Consider the following 21,858-nt stretch of genomic DNA (forward strand, 5'->3'; position numbering starts at 1 on the left):
AGAAAAGCCAGGAGTGGAGCACATGCTTTGGATCCCGAGCTATCTGTACACGGACCCTTCTTGATCCAGGAGACAGCTTTGCCATCAGCGAAGCAGTGGAGGTGCAGCAACAGCACAGCCAGAAGCCGGAGCACGAGACAGGCTCACAGAGCAAGGAAAAGCTGAGTGCTTTGTGGGAGGAGGCTGGCTCGTGGAGTGGGGTGCCTCTGGGCACTTAATAGGGGGAGCTGGGTTTGCTGAGTGCCTCCATAGAGCTGAGTACCTTTGTGTTGAAACTCATAGCAGAGTAGCATGCCCTGTGGACATTTATTGGCAGCCCTAAAAGAGTTCCGTGGCATTGCCTGAGCAGGGCAGAGGGCAAGCCAATCCGCAGAGGACCAGAGAGAGGGCTGTAGCCTGTAGCCTGAGCATTTCACACGCACATGAACTGTATAGCCCGTTCACTTCACTAGCAAGAACGAGTCAGAAAACTGCGGCTCTTTTGGTATGTACTTGTGGCTCTGAAGTCAAATGGAAAAATGTTAAAGGATATCATTCAGATAATGGTGATTTCATTTGTATATATGTATATATATATAATTTTTAAGGTCTTGTGAGGGTCCGGACTGGCTCTTCCATTTCAAAGGTTTGCCGACCCCTAATCAGGAGCACTGTCTGCAAGTCCTCTGTGGCCACTTCGAGGAATGGCTGAGCCCGGCCTGCAAGCAGAGCGTGCTGCACGAGGCAGAGCCTGTGGAAGCAGAGTTCTGCGGGAGAGCAACAAGTTAGTCAAACTTGACAACACAGGCTTGAGTCAGAGAAACAGACTTGAAAGCACCGGAAACGGGAATCTTAAAGAACGCAAGAGAGGGAAGGCAGTGAGGCCATTATGCCCAAGTTTAAGAGGTCCTCAGAGAAGACCCGAGTTGGAAAGCTGGAGACAGGCTGGCCAGCGGAGAAGAGCTCAGGGTGCAGTGCTTGCTTGGTGCTCTGGAAGGGAGCATGGACAGGCAGGGGATTGTCCGTAAGGGGTTGTCTTAAACAAGGATGGAAACAAGTGCTGGCCTGGCACTTAGGACATCGCTGGTGATATCAGAGGAGGTGAGGACCACGGAGAGCAGGAATGAGTGGGCAGTGAGGGCCTGGAGACAGCAAGCACAGACTCTTTTAAGAAGTTTGCTTGTTGAATTTCTGCCTGTCACAACTGAAGGAAGGGGAGGGACTCCTGAGCGTTGGAGGGAGGGACGTGAATATGTTTTAGGCTGGGAGGGGGGCGTTCACTATCACAGAGGCAAAGTTTAAAACTTTAGGAGCAAAGAGAAAGCTGACAGCGTGAACTCCGTGATTGGAGAGGGTGGGGTGGGGGAGCTGCTGAGGGGTGGGGGGAGTGAGACTAGGGTGACCACCTCGGGTATCATTGACTCTGTAGGCCAACAAATCATTTTTCCCTCCAGGGAGGGCTATTTAATCACTGACGTTGTTTAGAAGCATCAGTACGTGGAGTTCCTCAAAGGCAGGCGGCCTCAGAGCTGGTTTGATCATAGTTTGAAGGCCATCCCTTTATGACCTGCCTCTCTGATTCCATGGACTTTTACTAATGCAACGTCCTTCACGGTGAGAAGTACGGATGTATGAGTAGATGTAGAGAAGAGATTCAGAGAAGAGATGATGGTTTTACGTTTGTTTTGGGCATACCATAAGGTGACAAGGAGGCCTTAGGAGAGTGGCAAAGGATTAGAACAGCCACAAGCCACGACTCAGTACCAGGGACCCTGAGCCTCAGGTGCCAAACCGTCTCCTCTTCGGGAGCTGGGCTGACCCAGTCATCAGGGAGAGGGAGAAGGCAGGTGGCACGTTCTTCCCCCTATGCCATTCACACCCCACAGGAAGGTGGGCAGCCCGCAGGGCTTGCTTGGCACACCTTCTCCGCCTGCAGCAACCGGGGCACAGGTTCTCCAGACCCCGGGAAGCTCGAGCAGCCGCACAGGAGAGCCAGGGCCCAAACTGCCACTGGAGTCACGCTTGTGTCCTCGCCAATGTGCGCAGGATGGACACACGGCTGGATGCCCAGCCAGGAAAGACACCTTTGTCAGCAAGAGGTGCTGCAGGAGCTGGCGTGGGCATGTTGATTTCTTTGGAATAATTAGCATCAGCAAGAGTCCGACCTCCAATAGAAGACGTGTGCCAGTGTGTGCATGAGCCCCGCCCCCTCCTCCCCTCCCCATACTCCTCTTATTTCTGGAAAGGACCCAGGCACCCATTTGCCACTCAGGGTTACTCGCAACTAATGAAACGAGAAGCCAACGTCCCAGGAAGTTTGACAGCAACACAGATTGCAAGCTAACCTTTGAATGCCTTCATTCAAAAGGGGCCACTTTGGGGTGCCCCGCCCCCAAGCTAAAGGATATAGGGTGATCACTCTCTGCAGCAGCTCAGCGGAGGAGATGAGAATCCGGTGCATGGTCAGCACTACTTGCAGCAGCTGGTTGCTTCGACACAGGTTTCCATCTGCATCTGAAGACACAAAGAGCAGCCGCTGGGTTAGGCAGGGCACCTGACAGCCAGCCCTCCAGGACTCGCTGCCCCTGCACCACGCAGCGCTCCCTGCTGTGCTTTTCTCCTCCGCTGCTGTGTCCTCCCCTTCCCTGCATGTCCAGTGGGGTGCTCCTTGACCGACCACTGCCACCACCTCCCGCCCAAAGGGGCTCACGCCTCGGAAAAGGAAGGAAACTGGCACCAGGACCCCGGAGTCTTTGTGGACAGCAGAAGCAGACCCAGGTTTCGTGGGGCCAAACGTTCATATAGCTGAGAGGGTGGCGGGTGAGCTCCTGATGTCAGCGTGAAAAAGATAATTTGGGGACCTGCAGCCCCCAATATTAATTACACGTGTACGTTTTAACACATGAGCACACGAATACATGTTTAGGCCTTGCCATGCCTGGGAAGGGGCTCGTGTTAGTGAGCGGCCCTGCTTTGTAAGCTTATGTTGTTTCATGCATGATACCAGGGACTTTTACATGTTCATAGGGAAGTTCCATTTTCTTTTAATTCCATTATTCTCCACCACCATGTTGACTCTTCCTCGTATTACTCTGATTGGAAATGAAGGAAGACTGGGGAGGCAAACGTGACATTTGAAACTTGTTGGTGGGTTCCAGTAATCAGGCAGACTAAAGGCAGAGAGCATAGCTAGATTTCGTAAATCCCAGCTGGCATCCAATAAGATACATTTCATATACTGCAAGATTGCCCCTGGAGAAGTTCTCAAATTCTTTTCAACCTTTATGGCAAGAAAGACCACTGGCTGAAGTGGCTCATCGTTCTTTTTCTTCCTGGGCTCCTTGACATCATCTCCCGTTTACAGCCACCTCCCCGCAGCTCCCCCCAACCCTTATTCTACTTGCTGTCCCTATAGGTTCATCAATCTTGGGTTCCATATACTGAGAAAACAGAAAACCATATAACACAACTTCAAGAGGATGACCGCCAATGACAGAAAAGCTCTGCGATAAACCCTAATATGAACAAACAAAAACAAAACAAAACTAAATACAGAAAATGCTGAAAACCAGACCAGGTCCAGGGTGCACCAGATTGGGGGTGGGGGGTGGGGGGTGGATCAAGTGGCAAAGTTTTAATGGTTCAAGTCAGATTTATCCCCTTGATTTACTATACTCATCTGTAGTAAGATATGTATGACTTGGGCAAACCTGTGACGGATATTCTCAGTGATTATTTTTGTAAATTTCCCCGCTCCTCTACTTTACCAAGCCTGGAGTCCTTTTCCAGGGACTGGTCTTTCCTGACAATATGTTGAAAGTATGTAAGAACGAAGTCTTGCCATCCTTGCTTCTAAGAAGCATTCTGGCCTTACTTCTTTCAAGACAGTTTGGGTTGTCCTTTTAGCAGTCCATGGTACGTTCAATATTCTTCACCAGCACCACAATTCAAATGCATCGATTCATCTTTGGACTCCTTGTTCAATGCCCAACTCTCACATGCATATGAAGCAATGGAAAATACCATGGCTCGGGTAAGCCACATGCATCTTCATCCTCAAAGTAACACCCTTGCTTTTCAATACTCTACAGAGGCCTTGTGCAGCAAATGTACCTAATGCTATGAGTTGCTTGATCTCTTGACTGCTACTTCTTTGAGCATTGATTATGGGTCCAAGTAAGACAAAATTCTTGACAACTTCAATCTTCTCTCCATTTCTCATGATGTCACCTATTGGGTCCGTTGTGAGAATTTTGGTCCTCTTGACATTGAGTCAAGAAGTCATGGATTCTTACGGAAGGCTGCAATTCTTGATCTTCATTAGGAAGTGCGTCAAGTCCTCCTCACTTTCAGCAGACAAGGCTGTGTCATCTATATACTGCAGGTGGTTAACAAGCCTTTCTCCTACTGCGATACTACTTTCTTCTTCATATAAGCCAGCTTCTATTTTTGTTGCACATACAGGTTGAACAAATCTGGTGAGAGGATACAAGCCGGACATTAACCTTCAATGATTTTAAACCATGCAGTATTTCCTTGTTCTTGATCCATGTACAAGTTCCTCATGAGCACACGTGTTCTGGAATGCCCATTCTTCTCAAGGTTATCTATAGGTTATTATGGTCCACACAGTAGAATGCCTTTGCATAGTCAATGAAACACAAGTCATCTGTATAGCACTTTGAAATAAATGTTAATATGAAAATAATAATAATTTATCATCTATCAAGGGGTCACGAGGGTAGGGGCGGGGAGGGAAAGGGATAAGAGAGGAGCTGATACCAAGGACTCAATAGAAAGTAACTATCTAGAAAAAAATGATGGCAACATATGTACAAATATGCCTGATATAATTGATGTATGGATTGTAACGAGTTGTAAAAGCCCACAATAAAATGACCTTTTAATAAAAAATAAATAAAATAAATATTTAAAAGGCTATCCATTTTATTATGTTCCATGCACATGTACAAAAGGCTAAATGATGAGCACAGTGTAGTTGGGCTTGGATTAGATATCTTGGGTCAGGCATAGCTGACGACCAAAAGTCCTTCTTCATGGTACGGTATCACTTAGCTTCCCACCCATCACCAAACCTACCAACTCACTTTCACTCTACCAACCATCTCTCTGCTGGCCTGGCTGCCATGGAGGGCTCTTCAGAGCCCATCCTTCCCCTGTGTTCTAGGGCTGCTGCTTTCCCATGGACCAAAACACCCCAGACTACTGCCAATTGTAACGCATGGTGACATACAGGACAGAGTAAAATTGACCCTGTGGGTTTCTGAGACTCTTGACTCTTCACGGGAGTAGAAATCCTTATCTCTCTCCAGATCCAGGGGCCAGGATTCTGAATTCATCCACTCTCTGCCTTCCAATATCAATTTCTCTCTCTGCACATTTGCTTCCATTGACATGTAAGTATGCCCCAGAATCTCCAAAGTAAAACACCCAAAAATAAAATAATTCTCTCTAGCTCCCTATTTGTTCCACTTGCCAGCAAAATCTCATTGTCAATGATTTCTCATTCACTTTTCAGTCATTGACTTCTGCCCCCAACATTTTATTCCATCTTTAATTTTCAAGGTCTTCAACTAGCTCTAAACCGCCAGACCCAAGACTTTTCCGCCTATGTTCGCATCTTCATGAAAATGGCATCAGCCAATGTTCTCCTCTCTCTCTCTCTCCATCTCCCCTCCCTACCTCCCTCTCCTCTCCCCTCCCCCTCCGTCTCCCTCCTGGAGCAATGTCTTCCCTTGGCTACCAGGACACTGCCTGCCCTCAGTCCCTTCTGCTTTCCTTCTGTCTCCTCTCACTCTGCTAAGATGTTAACTGTCAGAGTTCTCCATGGCTTAGCCTTCGGTGCACTTCTTGAGTTCAACGTCCTCGGTGAACTCACCTAGGCCCTGGTTAAAATACCACGGAGATACTACTGACCACTGTTGAGCTTCTATTTTTAGCCCTGAGTACCAACTAGATTAATATGTCCAGCAGCGTTCTTACTATATCCAGTTAGATGTCTAAGTGGCATTCCAAATCGGCATGTTTACATTTCACTTACGCAAACAAAACTCTTGGCTTCTCCTTTCCCCCAGCCCTCTGACCCATCCCAGTGCCAGGCTTCCCCACTTTAGGAAATGGCACCAAGAACCATCCTCTCAGTTACCCACATGGAGCCATGAGAGACACCCTTGTTTACTTACTTTCTTCCACACCCAACCCATCAGCACGTTTTGATTCTATTTCTACGGTGTCTCTCATGCCTGCACATCTCTTTCTGTTTCTGCCGTCACCTTAGTTGTCGCTGTAGCTGGTACAGGACGCAACAGCCTAATCTCCCAACTCCCACTCTGGGTCGTTCTCCACAGCCAGGAGTGAGCTCAGCCAGGAGTGAGCTTCTATGACCAGAAACCAGGTCATAAGCTTCACAGACCTGCTTTCAATGAACACTTGTGTGGAACTATGTGATAAATGAGAGCCTGTCAAAAATCTGTTGAGTCTGCATCCCAGTTTTCCGATGAATTGTGGACGTGGTCTTAGGTTTATTCCGCATGTCCATCTTGGACCTCACACTTACGACCCCCTCTTTATACGTAAGGACAAGGGGCTTGGGATGATTCTGGCTGAAATAAAAATCAAGTCATGGACGAGTTCAGGGGACTAAAAGGTTTACAATGGAAAAGAAAAGGCTCAGGGGACACTTCAAGTATCTCAAATAATTGAAGTGTAACTTGTGGGAAAAGGTTTGGACTTGCTCTGTGGGGGACCCTCCTGGCAGAACTTGAGTTGGTGGCCCCAAAGGGAAGCACTCTCTTCACAGGTGCATTGAAGAGGTGGCTGGACAGCGACATTTAGGGATCTTTATTAAAACTGGAAGAGCACGGTCATTTATTAAAGCCCAGTTAGACAGCAAGGGCTGCGCAAACCGCGTTAACAGTATGATTTCTACGTCTCGCCACTCTGCCACGTCGGTACTGCTCACGCTCTCTAGCTGAGGCAATGAGAGCTAAGCAAGATGGGCCGAGGAGCTAGGATGTGGTCTCCCATCTGCTGGAGTCCAGAACCCCTACTCCTTCCCTTGTACCTTGAATGGGATGCCCATTCACCAGGGTGGGCGGTTCGAGGATCGAGTGATGGGGTAGGGGTTGGCTAAAGCTGAAGAGCTTTCAGGTCTTCACCAGGCCCCTGGGGTTGCAAATCTAAGAGAGGGCTCCTGGGGTACTGGGTTGGAGCCATTGCCCATCTAAGAGAGGGCCCCTGGGGTACTGGGTTGGAGCCAGTGCCCATCTAAGAGAGGGCCCCTGGGTACTGGGTTGGAGCCAGTGCCCATCTGACAGAGTAGCTTCTGTTCTTTGGTGATTTCTGAAAACTTGCCCCAGCCTCGGTTGATCGACCCTGCTCGTTAAAGTTGCCGTCCAGCTAAGAACCAAGGGTGCTGTATCAGGGTTCACAATCAGATCCACGCTTCGCTGGTGCCTGGCACCTTGCTTCAGGGGCCCTTCCCATGGCGGGGCTGCTTAGTGCTCCCAGGCACTCTGTGGGCGTGAGGGCTGGCCAAGGGTCAGGCCAGTGGGGAGGACTCACTCAGCCCCGGGAGGCCGAGCAAGGGGTGAGAGAAAGAGCCAAGATACACCCCGTCTGTGTCTGAGGGGGGCAGCACGCCATTTCCCGTCCCTTTAGAGTTCTTCTTCAGCCACACAATGCCTGGCGGGTGCTCACATACCCTCTCCGACAGGGCTCCCCTGACCCCCACCCTGGACCCTCCACACAACGTCCCCAGGAATGCATCCCCTGGCGGCCTGCAGAGGACCTGCTTGCTCCTCCTCAGGGACCAGCCTCTCCTGGGAAGCCAGGTTCTCAAAGTGGGTGCTCCAAGGGCCTCTCTCTACTTCCAGGACACTGCTGTGTTTTATTTAGATACAATCACTGTGAGCAGATTTAAGTACTCTAGTGAATAATTTCATTTTGTTCGCCTCTTCAGGCACAGAGAAATGTAGGGTGTCTTGCTAAAAATTTGAGTAAATCAAATGTGCAGTGGAAAACAATATGTCACACACACACACCCCACCCCCGCCCCCCATTCCTGTCTGGCTTTCCTTACACTTCCGGAGAGTCTTTTAAAAAAATTTTTACAAAACAGGTTGGAACCTTAGAGCAGTACAATCTGTCCATTTTGACATTGGGGAGCACCAATGGCTGCTAGAGAAGTTACACCAGGTGAAGATCCATCCAACCTGTGGCCGGTCTGTCCCCCAGAACAAACAGAAACGTCCCGGCGTCCCTGGACAGCCCCTCCTCTGGGAGCCAACAACCTGTCTCCCACGATCAGACTCCGTGCTGGAAACAGCCACACACTGTGAACCTTGGATCTCCCAGTGGGAATGACTTTAGACTGCTCCTACCCCAACCTTCTATTCAGCGCCTCTATGTACCCTCCCCCTTCCAGCCCCCCATGAGCGGGCATACATAGCTCCTTCACGAATCTGTGTAGTAATTTTTCATTCTATTTCTGTTAAAATTGTTCGCGACACCATTAAAAAGGCTGGGTGCTAGAAGGGGCTGCTGCTGCTGACAAGTCAATTTTTCACAGAATTGACGGGACTGAGTTAAAAACTGCCCCTGGTCGCAACACAGGAAATCCAGGACAGATAAACCCCTCAGGGGCAACAAGGAGAGCAGACATACCTGGAGGACTAGGGGAGGGGAGGGGAGGGGGGGTGTGGAGAAAGGGGGAATCGATCACAAGGATCAACTACAACCCTCTCCCAGGGGGACGAACAACAGAAAAGTAGGGGAGGCGCCACAGAGGATGATGTAGGATATGAAAATAATAATCTATAACTTATCAAGGGTTCATGAGGGAGGGAGGGCGGGGGAGGGAGGGGAAAGAAATGGGGAGCTGATATCAGGGGCTCAAGTGGGAAGAGAATGCTTTGAAAATGATGATGGCGGCAGATGTGCAAATGTTGTGCAAATGTGCTTGACACGCTGAATGAATGTATGGATTGTGATAAGAGATGTAAGAGCCCCCAATAAAATTATTTAATAAAAATAAAAACTGTCCCTGGGGGGCGACTGGCTGTAATCCTTACAGGAGCACCCTGCCAGGTCTTTTCTCCTGCCAAGCCGCTGGGGGTGTTTGAACTGCCAACCTTTCCATTAACAGTCAAGTGCTAACTGTGGCGCTGCCAGGGCTCCTTGTGTGGTGCAGTCCCAGGCACTGAGGGAAATTTGAAGAGCTATTAGGAAACCTTTGTCACCAGTGAGCTCACGATCTCCCTGGGGAATAAGGCACATTTTCAAGATGCCTAATAATATCACTGCTAACGTTTCTGGGAGAGGCCCCTGGCAGCCATGCTGATGAAGATGGGCTTGGAGGAGGAGGAGGGGAGCTGGGTTGGTTGAGGAAGGATCTCTGGTATCTGTGGCAAGGTGACTTGCAACGGCAAAGACACAGCAGGCCGTCCGGTCCAGCCTTGGCCTCTGAAGTGGCCCGCACACTCTTCACCTCCTTCCCTTGGCTGAATCTTCGGGGAGGTGCTAATCTTTCTGACGCTCAGAACCCTGTGAAAGCAAGCTGGAAAACGTGCATCCCAGGCCCTGCTTCTGGGAGCTGGGGCCACTCTCCTGTGGGGTTCGCCATGGAGAGGACCCCTTGCACAATAGACATGGAACATGAACCCAGGCACCCCACAGCAGAGAGAGGAACTCCAGGGCAGAGTCCTTTTGCCCCCTGGGTTTTGGTGTCCATGGAAAGCTGGTGACTTGTGAGGGATCCTGGAGTTTTTCTGTCGTGTGGTTGCTGTATTTAATAAGGTGTCCGTAGGTGCAAGAGGGGGTGTCTGTGAAGGAAAAATGGGGTAGTCCAGATTTCGAACTCCCGTAGCTGCTTCTACCAGGGCAATGTACACCAGGTCACCAGCACCACTGGGCCTTTTCTGTGCATGTGGTCCCTCACAACTGGGGAAGGGGGCAAAAACCCCATAAACGGGGTGGTTTGCACGGAGTTAGGTTGCAAGTCACAGGCAAGTTTGAGAACCAGGTGGCTGCAGTGCGGGGCTGGTAAGAGTGAATACCCAGGTCTCTAGGCCAAGTGTGGGGAGGGCCCTAAAACATAGTGTGTATTTCTAGATGGCTGTGGTCTAAACACTCCCACTGTGGCCAATTTCAAGCTACCACTGAGTGCAGGGCTGGGACGATGCTCGCAGCCAGCTCGGGTGCAGGACCTCTCATCAGCAGGCCTGAGGTCGAAAGAGTTGTCGCTCTCTTGGTTCCCTGCTGTCGTCCCTCCTGCCTGGCTGGTCTGCACAGCCGCCTTGTTTCCTGGTGCTCCTAAACCCGCCTGGCTCCTCACCTGACTCTCATCCCATACCCCCTGGGCCTCGCCTGGTGACTGGGCAGATCACCCAGATCGACATATTCTGGAGGGGAGATAGACTCCAAGGGAGAATCCTCTCCAGGATAGCTTTATTGCAGCAGTGACTTCTTGGATTAGAGTTAGGACTTGGATTAGAGTTGGGGGGGTTTGGGGGGAAGCTCCCAGGTCTTATAACTATAGCCCTGTTCTCGTTCCCTCAGGGATGAGCTGGTATATCAAACCCAGGCTGAAGGTGTGGTGCCTGCGATGTGAATGAGAAAGTATCTCAGAAGAATCTGTATATACACACATCTGAAAACCATAACCAAACTCGCGATCATCAAGTTGATTCTAACTCGTAGCAACCCTATAGGACAGGGCAGGGCTGCTCCTGTGAGTTTGCGAGACTGCAACTCTTTACGGAAGTACAAAGCTGGTGGTTTCAAATTGCTGACCTTGAGGTTAGCAGCCCAATGGTAACCGCTATATCACAGCATGTGTGTGTGTATGGGTGTATATGTGTGTGTGTGTATGTGTGTATATGTGTGTATGGGGGTGTGTATGTATATATTAGAAGATATGCATGGGCACATGTGTGTGTATGAATTTATATAGTTTTGAGTTACTCAATGATAATGTTTTCATTATTTGCACTGGCTAGGGAACACTATGACAGGGTCAAGTACACGAGCATCAGTGGAATGGAGACCTGTGATTTCCAACTTCTGCAACAGATCTTTAGACAGAGTTCTGCCCAAGTGGGGAATGGGGCTGATGTGTGTCTTCCTTTGGCCAGCTTCCACCCAGCCTTCAAGGGGTGAGGACAATGGTTCAACAGCTAAGGCCAGGGACAGGAAGAAGGACAAAACTCCGACTAACCTAGAGAAAGTGCTTTAATCCATGTAGGTCTCCCTCCACTCCGAGCCCAGAGAGGACAAGTAGAACCTGTACTTCCTCCTTCCATTCTATTGGTGCTTGTTCACGGCCATGCCAGGGGTGCTCCAGGCTCGGTGGGGAAAGTTCCCAGCGTGGCCCAGCAAGAAGGACGGATGGACTCTTCAGCAATGGAGGCTATCTAGATAGACATGTGTGCACACACCCCAACCCGGCGGCATGAAACAGGTTGCTGTTTCATGTGTTTCTAGTGAGCACCTGGTACCACTGTTTTTACAGCCTCTCCCAAATCAATGGCTGGCTTCACCTGCATTGAGCCAAAGAGCTCTGTAGGAGTAGGGAGCAGGGGCTCAGTTCTAATAATGTAAAACCCAAAGCCTTGAGCCTTGGCCATGGCCACAGGGTGGTGAATGGCCGCAAGGCATTGGGTCGGGCGCCCTGGCCTCCAGCTCAGGCCTCTTCCTTTTCACCTGCTTCCTTCCACCTTCTTGGTGTTTTCTCAGAGATTAGGAGGCGAGTGGGATAAAGACTGGTTACCCTGGGCAGGGCTCGGACTTTGGCCCAGCGTGCTGCAAGACTGCACCCCTTAACCATGTTCCCTCGGTCTCTTTTTCTCCCTAGGGATTCCTACAGCCCTGGGGGCCGACCAGCTCTTCTCATTCGAATGCTGGCACTAGATGGCACTAGTTCCTGAGAGAGGCATCTGGCACGTGGCAAACTTGCCTGTGCAGAGTTGAACCACGCACCAGTTTTCAAAGGTTGCTTTTTGGGGAAGTGAATCCGTGGGTCTTCTTCTCAAGGCAGCTCTGGGTGAACTCCATCCAGCCTTTTGGGGAACAACCTCTCACGTTCAATAGTTGCACCTCACAGGAAAGCAATTGCTCCCTGAACTCTAAAAATCCCCCTGGAGAGCCCAAGTGCACTGCGCTCTATGGCATCAGCACAAGGCCAACAGGACGAGCACCATCTAGCCAGGGGACGACTACAACCCAGAGAGCTCCACACGGGTCAAAACCTGAGAACTTGCAGGCCCTGCGCTTCCCCGATTTTTCTCTTCCTGCGGCAGAAGGGGTCCCCACACTCGTAGCCAAATGGGGTATCAACAGCAACACAGCTCCGGGGGCATGGCTCTACTTCTGAAGCATGAAGCTCTAGGCAAAGAGTGACCTAGATTCTTCTGGATGGGCAACTGTAATCTGCAAATGCCTAACCAAGCTCATGAATTGCCGGCAGTGAAAGACGGTTTCCAGCGTTCCTGTCCTTGCCAAGCAAGACAGCTTGCCTTCCTTCGGGAGGGCTGTCCTGAGCCAGGCCTGTCACTTTTAGAGAACTGGGGCCTTAAGATGTCCAGAGCGGGAAGCCTTCTTCTTTGATTCTGCAAACTGGACACCACCGCTCTGTGGGTCGAGTAGGGGGTGGGGCTGTGAACGAAAAGGAAAGTGGAGGGAGGTCCTGGGACACCCAGGGATTAGACTCTACTCAAGAGTTTTCTCTGGAGGGCGATACCAGCTGAGCACCCTGGGTGGCTGGTTCTCCTGGTGCTCCCACAACTCCCTGGGACAACCGAATGAGCTGGCTGGGTCATTCTGCTGAAACCTAATTCTTGGAGGAGTTGTGCTTCGTTCGACCCAAGCCTCCCTGGTTCATAAATGGTAATCACGCATGCATCCTTGTAGCACCCCAGGAATGTGCCTGGCCAGGGAGACCAGTGATGGGCCTGACCAGATTCCTGGGGGACTCAGAGACCTGCTGGGAGGTAGCTTGGCTGGGGCTGGCGAGGGGGAGTTGCTCCCCCCAAAAGAGCAAAACACACACACACACACACACACACACAGTAGGTTAGAGAATCTGGGGCAATGTTCTGACCTTGTTCTCTAGAGCACATTCCGATCTCTTCAATCTTGTCTGTTTTGCATACTTTTCAACAGGCGAAATCAGTCCTAAGAAGCAACTTGGGGAATTTCCCCAGTAATCCAATAAGGCCTATCAGAAGTATTGGTCACCATGAACTCTGTCTTCTTCAGAAGTTTTTTGTTTTTTTTTTCTTCTCTCCATTTGTGACTTGATCTTATCGGACCTCCAGGCTCAATTAACCTCCTTCTAAGGCTTGAAAGGGTTGCAGCCACGGGTGTGTGCTGACCGAAAACGTCAACCTGCCACGTTCAGTCTCAGCACAGAGGGGGCCATACAGGTGCACGCTGTCCTCTGCCTGTAATTCTCCTCAACGCACAATCGTGCACAAGGCACAGCACATCGCCATGTAGGGTAAAAGTAAGCCACAAAAGGAAGGGAGGTCTTTTGCAACCAGAAATTATTCTGAAAGCCTCCCTTCCCCTGCCCTTTGGTTGTCAAAGGAGTAGATTAAACATATGAAATCCCTAGTCAGTGCACCGCACTCACACAGCGATGAGCTAGGCTGCTTTCTCTTGCTGGGTTCTCTGTAAATTTACTACCCGCAGACTTGAACTTCGCCTCCTGTAAAGTCTTTGGCTATTTCAGATTGGGACTATGATTTTTTTCATCAGATGCTTCACGATACGTGTGACCCACAGAGTGGTGACCACCGTGTGCTGTCACACGAGCTGTGCCAAATGAGATTACCCTTGGGGTTTCTGTAACTTGCCTCACTTCATGGCAGAGTTGGTGGGTGGCCTTCCAAGGTCCCTTCTGATCCTCGACTTCTAGTGACCCCTTTCCTCAGACGGTCAAGACAGAAGACTCTCTTAGCACTGACTGAAGAATAGGAAGCAAGTCTGCATGTAGACCCGGGGAAGCACACTGAAGGAGAGAGCTGCATACATAGGTCGGGGAAATCGATTACTATCTGAAGGGAAGGAGCCAAATAAGAGAAGTATTTCAAAACATCCCAAATAATGAACTGGTGCTGTGGCACGCACTGTGCTTTACAAAAATATCCAAAATGCAATACTGAAACTCACAATGTCGTTACCAATGGGAAGATGAAAGGGACAGGGGGATGCAGTTGATAGTGGGATAAACGAAGTATCGGACCAGAAGAAATGAACTACACCTACTGTCACTTATCAACCAGCTCAGGTCTCACCATTTCACAGTTATGAAGACAGTAAAACACCTGTCCAACTAGTTTGTACATGAATGATGCTTGTCAGGCAGTAATAAATGCCAAGAGGCGAGGCACAAGTAAAATGGGCTGTCCTGGTCAAGATGATGTGCCAACTTGGTAGGGCTGTAATTCTAAATTTGTAATGACATAGTCACCCTCCATCTGGTGCTCTCATCTGGTCATCCCCCATTTTTACAGTAACACCGACTCTCGCAGAACGACCTGATCTTTGGAACCTAACCATGCTGCTAAGTGAGAAGTGGGCGACCTGCTATTCAGGGTTTGAACTTTCTGTCTCCTTCCTGTGCATTGGGCCCTTTTAAAAACAAAACAAAGCGCCTTTTACATACCATTGCCATTTGACAAATAACAGATGCAAAGAGGGGGAGGTGGTGGTAAAACAGCTTGTCCAAGTTCATTGTCAGCCTAATAGGACAGAAGTGGAATGTGAACCAAGGTCATCCGGCTCTGGGATAACCCTCACCATTTCTGAGCCTCGATATTCTCACTTGCAGAATGAGAGTTTCAGACCGCCCCACCACCTCCCTGCTAGCAGAGAGAGAATCCAGACATCAGGTAAGACAAGGAAAACACTTTGAGATCTTTGGGAGTGACAAGATCCTGACCTCAATCCAAACCACCGTGATGCCTCTGGGTCCCAATGTCTGGGTTACCCGCCAATCATCACTTAGGCGCAGAACACTTTCCCTCTGTTCCTGACGCCTGACTTTCACTGGTGCTTTGCTGGCATACTCTGTATCCCCCTCAATGCCTATGGAATAGGCACTGTAATTTTCATTATTTGATGAGCGGAGGAGCAGGCTAAGGGGATGTGACCCGAGAAAAGCAATCCAACTGATTATTGGTGCCTGGGCTTGAGTTTTTGGGTTGTAACTCCAGCCTTACTGGGCCCATCCCAATGTCTCTGGCCCTGATCATTGTGAAGATAAAGGCTTTGCTTCAGTAGTGGAGGGCTTCTGAGGCTAACCTTTCATGCTACTAAGTGAGAAAACTGGTAACGAGAATCTCCACCATATTTGGAGCACCTACTACAGATCTGATACTGTCCTGACAATGTTAAGTTCATTGTCTCATTTTCACTCCAGTCTGCATATTTTCTAACAGATAAAGAAAGAGGTGTAAGCAAGGTGAAGGCCTTTTTCAGTGGTCCCACCGCTAAGGGGCAACAAATGATCACCCTGGTCATCTCATCCTTTGGCGTCTCCACTTGCTTCATGACTCATGCACAGGGGCCTCCATTGGGTCTCCTTTTCTTTCATCTCTCTGGAGTCCCCCATACCCTGTCGTGTCATTTTAAAACAGGATTTATGCGGAAGCTTCAAAAGACTCATGGGAACATGGAATCAGAAGAGAACGGAGCTTCCCCACCCACTTTTGGAAGCCCACGTGTATAAGAGCAGACATCGATACGAAATAAACCCCAAACACGAACTTGGGGCACACAAATGAGGGAAGAGGTAAATGCCTTTGGGAGGGAGAAGTGGAGAAAGATCGATAGCGCCAGGATTTGGAGGGATATGTGGGGGAATGGGGAGAATGAAGAAGTCTTAAGGAAAGAAGGATAAAAAATGGCAGACCACTCGAAGGACAAGGAAAGAACTAAGCTTTCGATGTTTCCTCTGAGCCCGTGTTCGTGTGTCTGGCATTTAGGGCCATTTACACATCTGGGCTGAGCAGCCCGTTGGCATTCAATGATCAGTAAATTCGAGGTGTGCGGGTATCTTTCGAGATTCTGAATTGTCAGGTCACTGCGCAATAAACGTAAGGGGATGCAAGTGAGACTGAAGCGCAAAAAGCCTTCCTGGAAATACTTGGATCCTCTCTTCTAAAATGACTGACAATTTTCTATATTCTAGGACCGAAAAGCTAAGTGACAATGCTTATAGCATCTAATCTGAGTTTCTGTGGGATCTAACAGGCTGAATCCAAGATCTCTCAAATTTGTTGTGTTCTTCTCAACTCAAGTTCACAGCATCTTGGTTTTCCTGGGGAGCCTTTCTGGGCAGAACTGCACTGGAGAGGGCCGGGGGCAGGACAACCCCCCCCCCCATGTTTGTAGGCCAACAGCCATGCTTCTCACGTGCCTAACACTGCACACATACTTTCACATGCATTACCTCCCCTGACCACCACAGGGACTTCGTGAGTGGACACGGGCGACAGCTGACTTTTGAACACCATGCGGTTAGTGGCGTTGACTCCCCTGCATGGTTGATGGTCTGTGTATAATGTTTCACTTCTCCAGAACTTGGCTACTCTTGTTGGCCAGATGCCTTACTTACTGAGAACTCTCTGTGTGTGTGTGTGTGTGTGTGTGTGTGATGTACCTACACAGTCCACACTCATGTCACTCTACGGTTAACTGTATGTTCATACTAGTAGACGTGGCAGGGAAGGAAACTGAGGGCTAAGGTGTGGATGCTGGTCAAGTGAGAAGAGAAATAGCAGCCAGCCACTGCTCTTGCTGCACAGCAAGCCCATTAGGAGAGTTCGGACCCAGCTGGCACCATTGTAAGCTTGGCGCTTATGCAAAATGGAAGGTGAGTCACAGGTCAGGGTTGGTTCATGGTGAACTGGAGCTCACAGAGGACATGGCTATGGGGGAGGAGCAGCTGGGGGGCTTCCCACGTCAGTCCTACAGGTGCTGGCTCACTCACTTGTGGAACAAACTCAGACCCCCAAGTGTATACGACATCAGCAAGGAGGGTGGCTTAAGATTGGGAAGTATTCGCCTTCACCTGCTTGGTTATCACAGCAGGGTGTGTGTGTTTGTAAATACTGTTATTTTATTTTTCATTCCTCCTAAGAACTAGCCAACCCACCTGCCCTTGACCCCCAATGTAAGAGGTTTAAGTAAACTTACAGACCTGTAGCCAGTCTAGAGCGGTCTAGGGTGAACTGCTCAAGAGGTAAGGGGTTCAAGGCTTCCCCCAAGTCGTATGTTTTTATCTCTTTAACCCTCACCTTTCAGTACACTGAGCCTCCCAGATATGTCGGAAACACAGGAAAGAGCTATTAAGGTTCTAGAGACGTAATTCAATATTCTTCTATTTATATTGCATAACAGTCATTTGAAGGAAAGAAAAATCACAAAGTTTATAGCTTGACAGGAGTTGTTTTTTTTTAAACTGATAAGACTTAGTGACAACAGCCTACAGGCTCTCTGGAGTGTTTCAGTGGGGGTGGGGGTGAATTCATGGCGTCATCTCTTAGAATGATCCTGTCCAGGCATCTCCAGAAGCAGATAAATACATTAAACCTAGCTGACTTTTCAAGACCTCTTTGGGGCTTAAAGCAGTACCACAGAGAGAGGAAAACCCAGCGTCTAACGCTCATCATTGGCAATAACTGAAGGGCGAGTCCAGAGCCGGCAGCTTGGTACCAATTGGAGGCCGGCCTTAACGTAGCTCACTGTCTGGCCTGAACTGCCCGGCACTGGAGGTAAGCACTGAGTTCACCAGTGCAAGTTTGGATGCAACAACTGTGGGACCTGTGGCACTCATGGGGTCAGGGGGAGGGGCCGTGAAGAAGCCCTTATGCATTTGGCATTGAATAAATGAATGCAAAATTAACTAAAATCATGAACTGCCCGTCGCTACAAAGACAGACTCACAAACGATAATGCCGGGGCATTTCTTGGTTTCCCAAGTGCCGTGATTCTCCCACTGCCATGGAGCCAATTCCAACTCCTAGCAACCCTGTAGGGCAGGGCCGAGCTGCCCCTGTGAGCTTCCGAGACTGTCACTCTTTACAGGAGTAAAAAGTCTCATCTTTCTCTCTTGGAGCGGCTGGTGGTTTTGAACTACTAACCAACATGTAACCACCACACCACAAGCGCCCTGGGTTTCCTCTGAGATGGAGGTTGCAGCCCACGAGATGACAGAAAGAAACCGTGGCCGGGGGTTCAGCTATAACGGTGAGATGGCAGCAGTCTCACGGTCCTTTTCCACCGACCCACTGGCATGCCCCGCGTGCCAGGCTGAAACTGGGACTTTCCCACTCTCCCAGATGGCCTTACCCTTACCCGCTTGACCCCCGGGCTATTCCACTATCAAGATGCACCGACACCCTGCTGCAAGGCCGTCTACTCTAGGCTCACCTCTGTTGTCTGATTAACTGAACCACTGCTGTCCACCGATTCAAGCTACAGTCTGGGTCTATCTTCGGCTTGAAAATATTAGTAAAAACCCTGGCATTCTCCCCAGGCCACCCTCTGAACAAAGCAGACAACATGGCCTCTCCAGTGCCAGGGCCATCATCCCATGAAGTCTGCATGGCTTCCACCCAAAGATACCAAATGCCGCATCCTCTGGTTTCTGCTGGGCCTCTCTCATCTGTTACAGAGATTTCCACAGAAAGCTAACAAATAAACGTTTCCCTTTGTTTTTGAAAGTAAGGCATCTTTTCAACAAAACCCATCTGATTTTCCTTACAAAAGAAAAAAGAATTGCTCACACCTCAAATGGTAAATCAGTGAAAACCTTCTGTGTTGTCTTCAGTTATTACAATTGCAATCAATCCCGGTTATTATAATTAACATTTAGCATTAGAAAGAACTGGGTCATTGCTCTTCCCCTCTTCTTGTGATGTCTTTAATTCCTCATTAGTATCATTTTGGTTGCCAAGCAACCTTCACTTTTACATCCTATATTTGAAGAGAGGGTGGCAGAACTGTCTTTTAGCTAAATTTCCCTTAGGACAGAAAACCAGTGCGGTACCTAACACACCTCCTCACCAAAACTTACGTCAAGGTCCTCATTGTTTACAATGTGAATTATGGAAAACAAAGAGTTCGTTATAGTGAACCTGCCACAAAAACTGTGATTATAATACATGTAAACACTCATGAAAGAGAATCTAGAGAAATGCAGCCTAGATTGTTGATAGTACTTATCTTGTCCTTGGTGATAAAATATGTGACTGTAATTTTCTTTCTTTCTTTTTTGGATAATCTTTATTTTCTAAGTGTTCTACAAACTCATTGCTATTAAGCTTATTTCAACTCGTGTGGAGGGTGGTGGAGTAGTTCTCTACCCTGATTGGGTTTGCCAGGCTGTCACTCCTTAGGGAAGCCGCCTTGCCAGGCATGCCCCTTCCCACGTGAGTGCTGGTGGCTGCCAACTGCTGGCCTTCTGGGAGGAGTCGAGTGCTTTAACCACAACGTGTAGAATGAACAAGAGTGACTTTAAGATGGAACGCATAAATGTGAGCTGAGTTACCGTTATATCATTGCAAATACAACGATGTACAAAATAATGAGAATTAAATGAGAAAACCATCAATAATATAGTCATGCAAACACTGTGCTGTTCATAGTAAATGCTCAGGTTATCACTAAAATAGTTTCTCGTGCGATGAAGGAAAGCCATGAGGCGAAAAACTCACAACATCACAGTGGCGGTGGCCAAAGGCCAATAGGGTTTTCTTTCAGGCTCAGGACTGACGCCAGTCTGCAGGGCCCGTGCAGGGTGGGAGTGTGGGAGGCCTTGTTGGGTCAGTAACAGTTGCAAGGTGACAGCAGCAGAGCATTAAACCGAGGGTGGGAGCTGCGTGTCTGCACAGGTAGCACCCCTATGACGCTGGCCCTGCTCACACTGGTCCTTCCTGATTCCCCCCCACTTGTTGCTAAGGCAGTCCCAGTAGGTTGTCACCCAAGCCCCCTAGAACCAGAGAACTGGCAGGAAGTCTAGCAGTTGTCATTGTTTTGAGTGGAAGCAGGACAGGGCCTAACATGGGGATAGGCTGGACAAGGGTCACTTTGGGCAGTAAATGCAGGGGCAGTGCCTCTTAATGTCCCTGTCCAGCTAAGCCCCTACTTACAGGCTTCTGACTCAAGGGAAAGGTATATGCTAGGGAGGAAGGCTGGCTAGCACCATCGGAAACTGGTGTTCGTGCTGTTTGAAGAGGGAGGCGTTGGCTAGCCACAGTGCCTCTAAGAGACAAAGCATCGTTATAACAGACACCCACACTCTCCTTATTTTCATGGTCAAAACATAGGCATGCTATCCATTCCCAAGGGTGTCTTCTGCACTTGAGGAAGACCAGAAATGCTGGGAAACCAGACAGAACTGGTCCCACGCTTTCAGACATGCTTACAGACAGGGCCCCTCTCTCTGATTAGATCTGGCTGCATTGCTTCAGAGCTACCCATGAGGCTGGCTTCCCCACGAGCTTTTCTTCTCCACAAGGCTGCGAACCTATTTGTCCTCTTGCTTCTCCAGATGAATTATACACTGCAGGTTGCCCAGGTTCTTCTAGAAGACTCGAGGACATGAGAAGCAAGTATGCTAAAGGACTGCATTTCTCACAATCAGTTCACAGACCATGGCCACCCAAGCCTTCAGGGAGTGACTGGCTGAAGGAACATCTCGGGCTGGCTTCTCAGGAACCTCCCTGGCTGAGGCATGCACTGCCCTGGTGCTCATTCCTCATGGCAGCGCGAGTCTCGGAGAGAACCTCAGCAGAGTTTAGATCTCTGAATCTCTCTGCAACCTCCCCGAGCTCCAATCCGATTCCCTATTACGACCAAAAGAAAAGAAAAGCTAAGTGTTCAACCAATGTCAGTGATTGGGGATGTGTGTGTGTGTGGGTGTCTTCTGCCTGTCTTGGCAGGTCTGTAGATAGATTTAAATGATGCCCAGAACTCCCGAGGCACTAATTTATGCATAAGCATTTTGACAACTGCCTCTGCCCTCTAGTCTAGAGAGAAGTCTACTAAAGACACAACCTCATCAGAGAGGAGAGTGAAGGGGATTTCCCAGTCTCCCCTCTCTCAGGCTTGTCAGTCACTGTCACTCAAGCTCATAAGAAGCCAGATGCCGAGTGAGGCTGAGGCCAGCCCGTCAAAGCTCCACTAAGACACTCCATGGCCTACATAGTTGCTGGGGGCCGAGAACAGTAATGCCTTTGACGTGCTCTGATGTCCATGAGAAGCCTTCAGATATGGGTTTCCCAAGGGCTGTCCTTTATATTCAAAACCTTGCTGTGACACCCAGGGACTGTGGATCCATTGGGGAGGCTTCTGGGACAGCTTTCGTCACCTTCACGAAGGGTGTGCTACCAGCAGTGGCCTAGGCATTGCAGCCCCTCCCTGAACTTGGGAGTTGCCAGTACTGGGGCTTGGGTGTCCATTGATGACCATGTCCATTGGCTTTGGGCCTTGTGCTCCTGTTGCTTTGGGGTGCCTTGCTTTACTGCACAGTCTGCCACGTTGGTGAATGGGGGCAAATACCCAACCTTTCATTTGACATCGAGGGAACAGTCCCAACAAGTGTGTATTTGCTTTTTTGGTCTCCAACTTCCAAGGTATCTCTTTGGGAGTCCAGGTCTATAAAATGCTCTTCATATTCAACTGCTCCACCATGGGGGAAACACCTATGAGGTTTGGGATGTTTTTGGTTAGGAAACCTGTCCCCCAGGAGTGATGCCTTGGTGTTTGGAATACTGGTGGTGTAGCGTCTAGCATCATAGCAACAAGCAAACCACTGTCGTGGAACAAATTGACTAGGAAGAAAACCTGGTC

General features: G+C 49.3%; 1 protein-coding gene across 1 annotated transcript in view; it reads right to left on the reverse strand.

The window, feature by feature from the left end:
* The window catches only part of RASGRP1 (RAS guanyl releasing protein 1), a 70,405-nt gene that overhangs the window by 32,096 nt on the left and 16,451 nt on the right, over positions 1-21,858 (reverse strand). The window contains exon 3 of the mRNA XM_004712693.4: positions 2,388-2,493. Coding sequence (XP_004712750.1) covers positions 2,388-2,493 — 106 coding nt within the window. The remainder of the gene's footprint in view (positions 1-2,387; positions 2,494-21,858) is intronic.

The sequence above is a fragment of the Echinops telfairi genome, unplaced genomic scaffold, assembly GCF_000313985.2.
Source record: "Echinops telfairi isolate 266 unplaced genomic scaffold, ASM31398v2 ScPeMD7_18;HRSCAF=68, whole genome shotgun sequence".
NCBI lineage: Eukaryota > Metazoa > Chordata > Mammalia > Afrosoricida > Tenrecidae > Echinops > Echinops telfairi.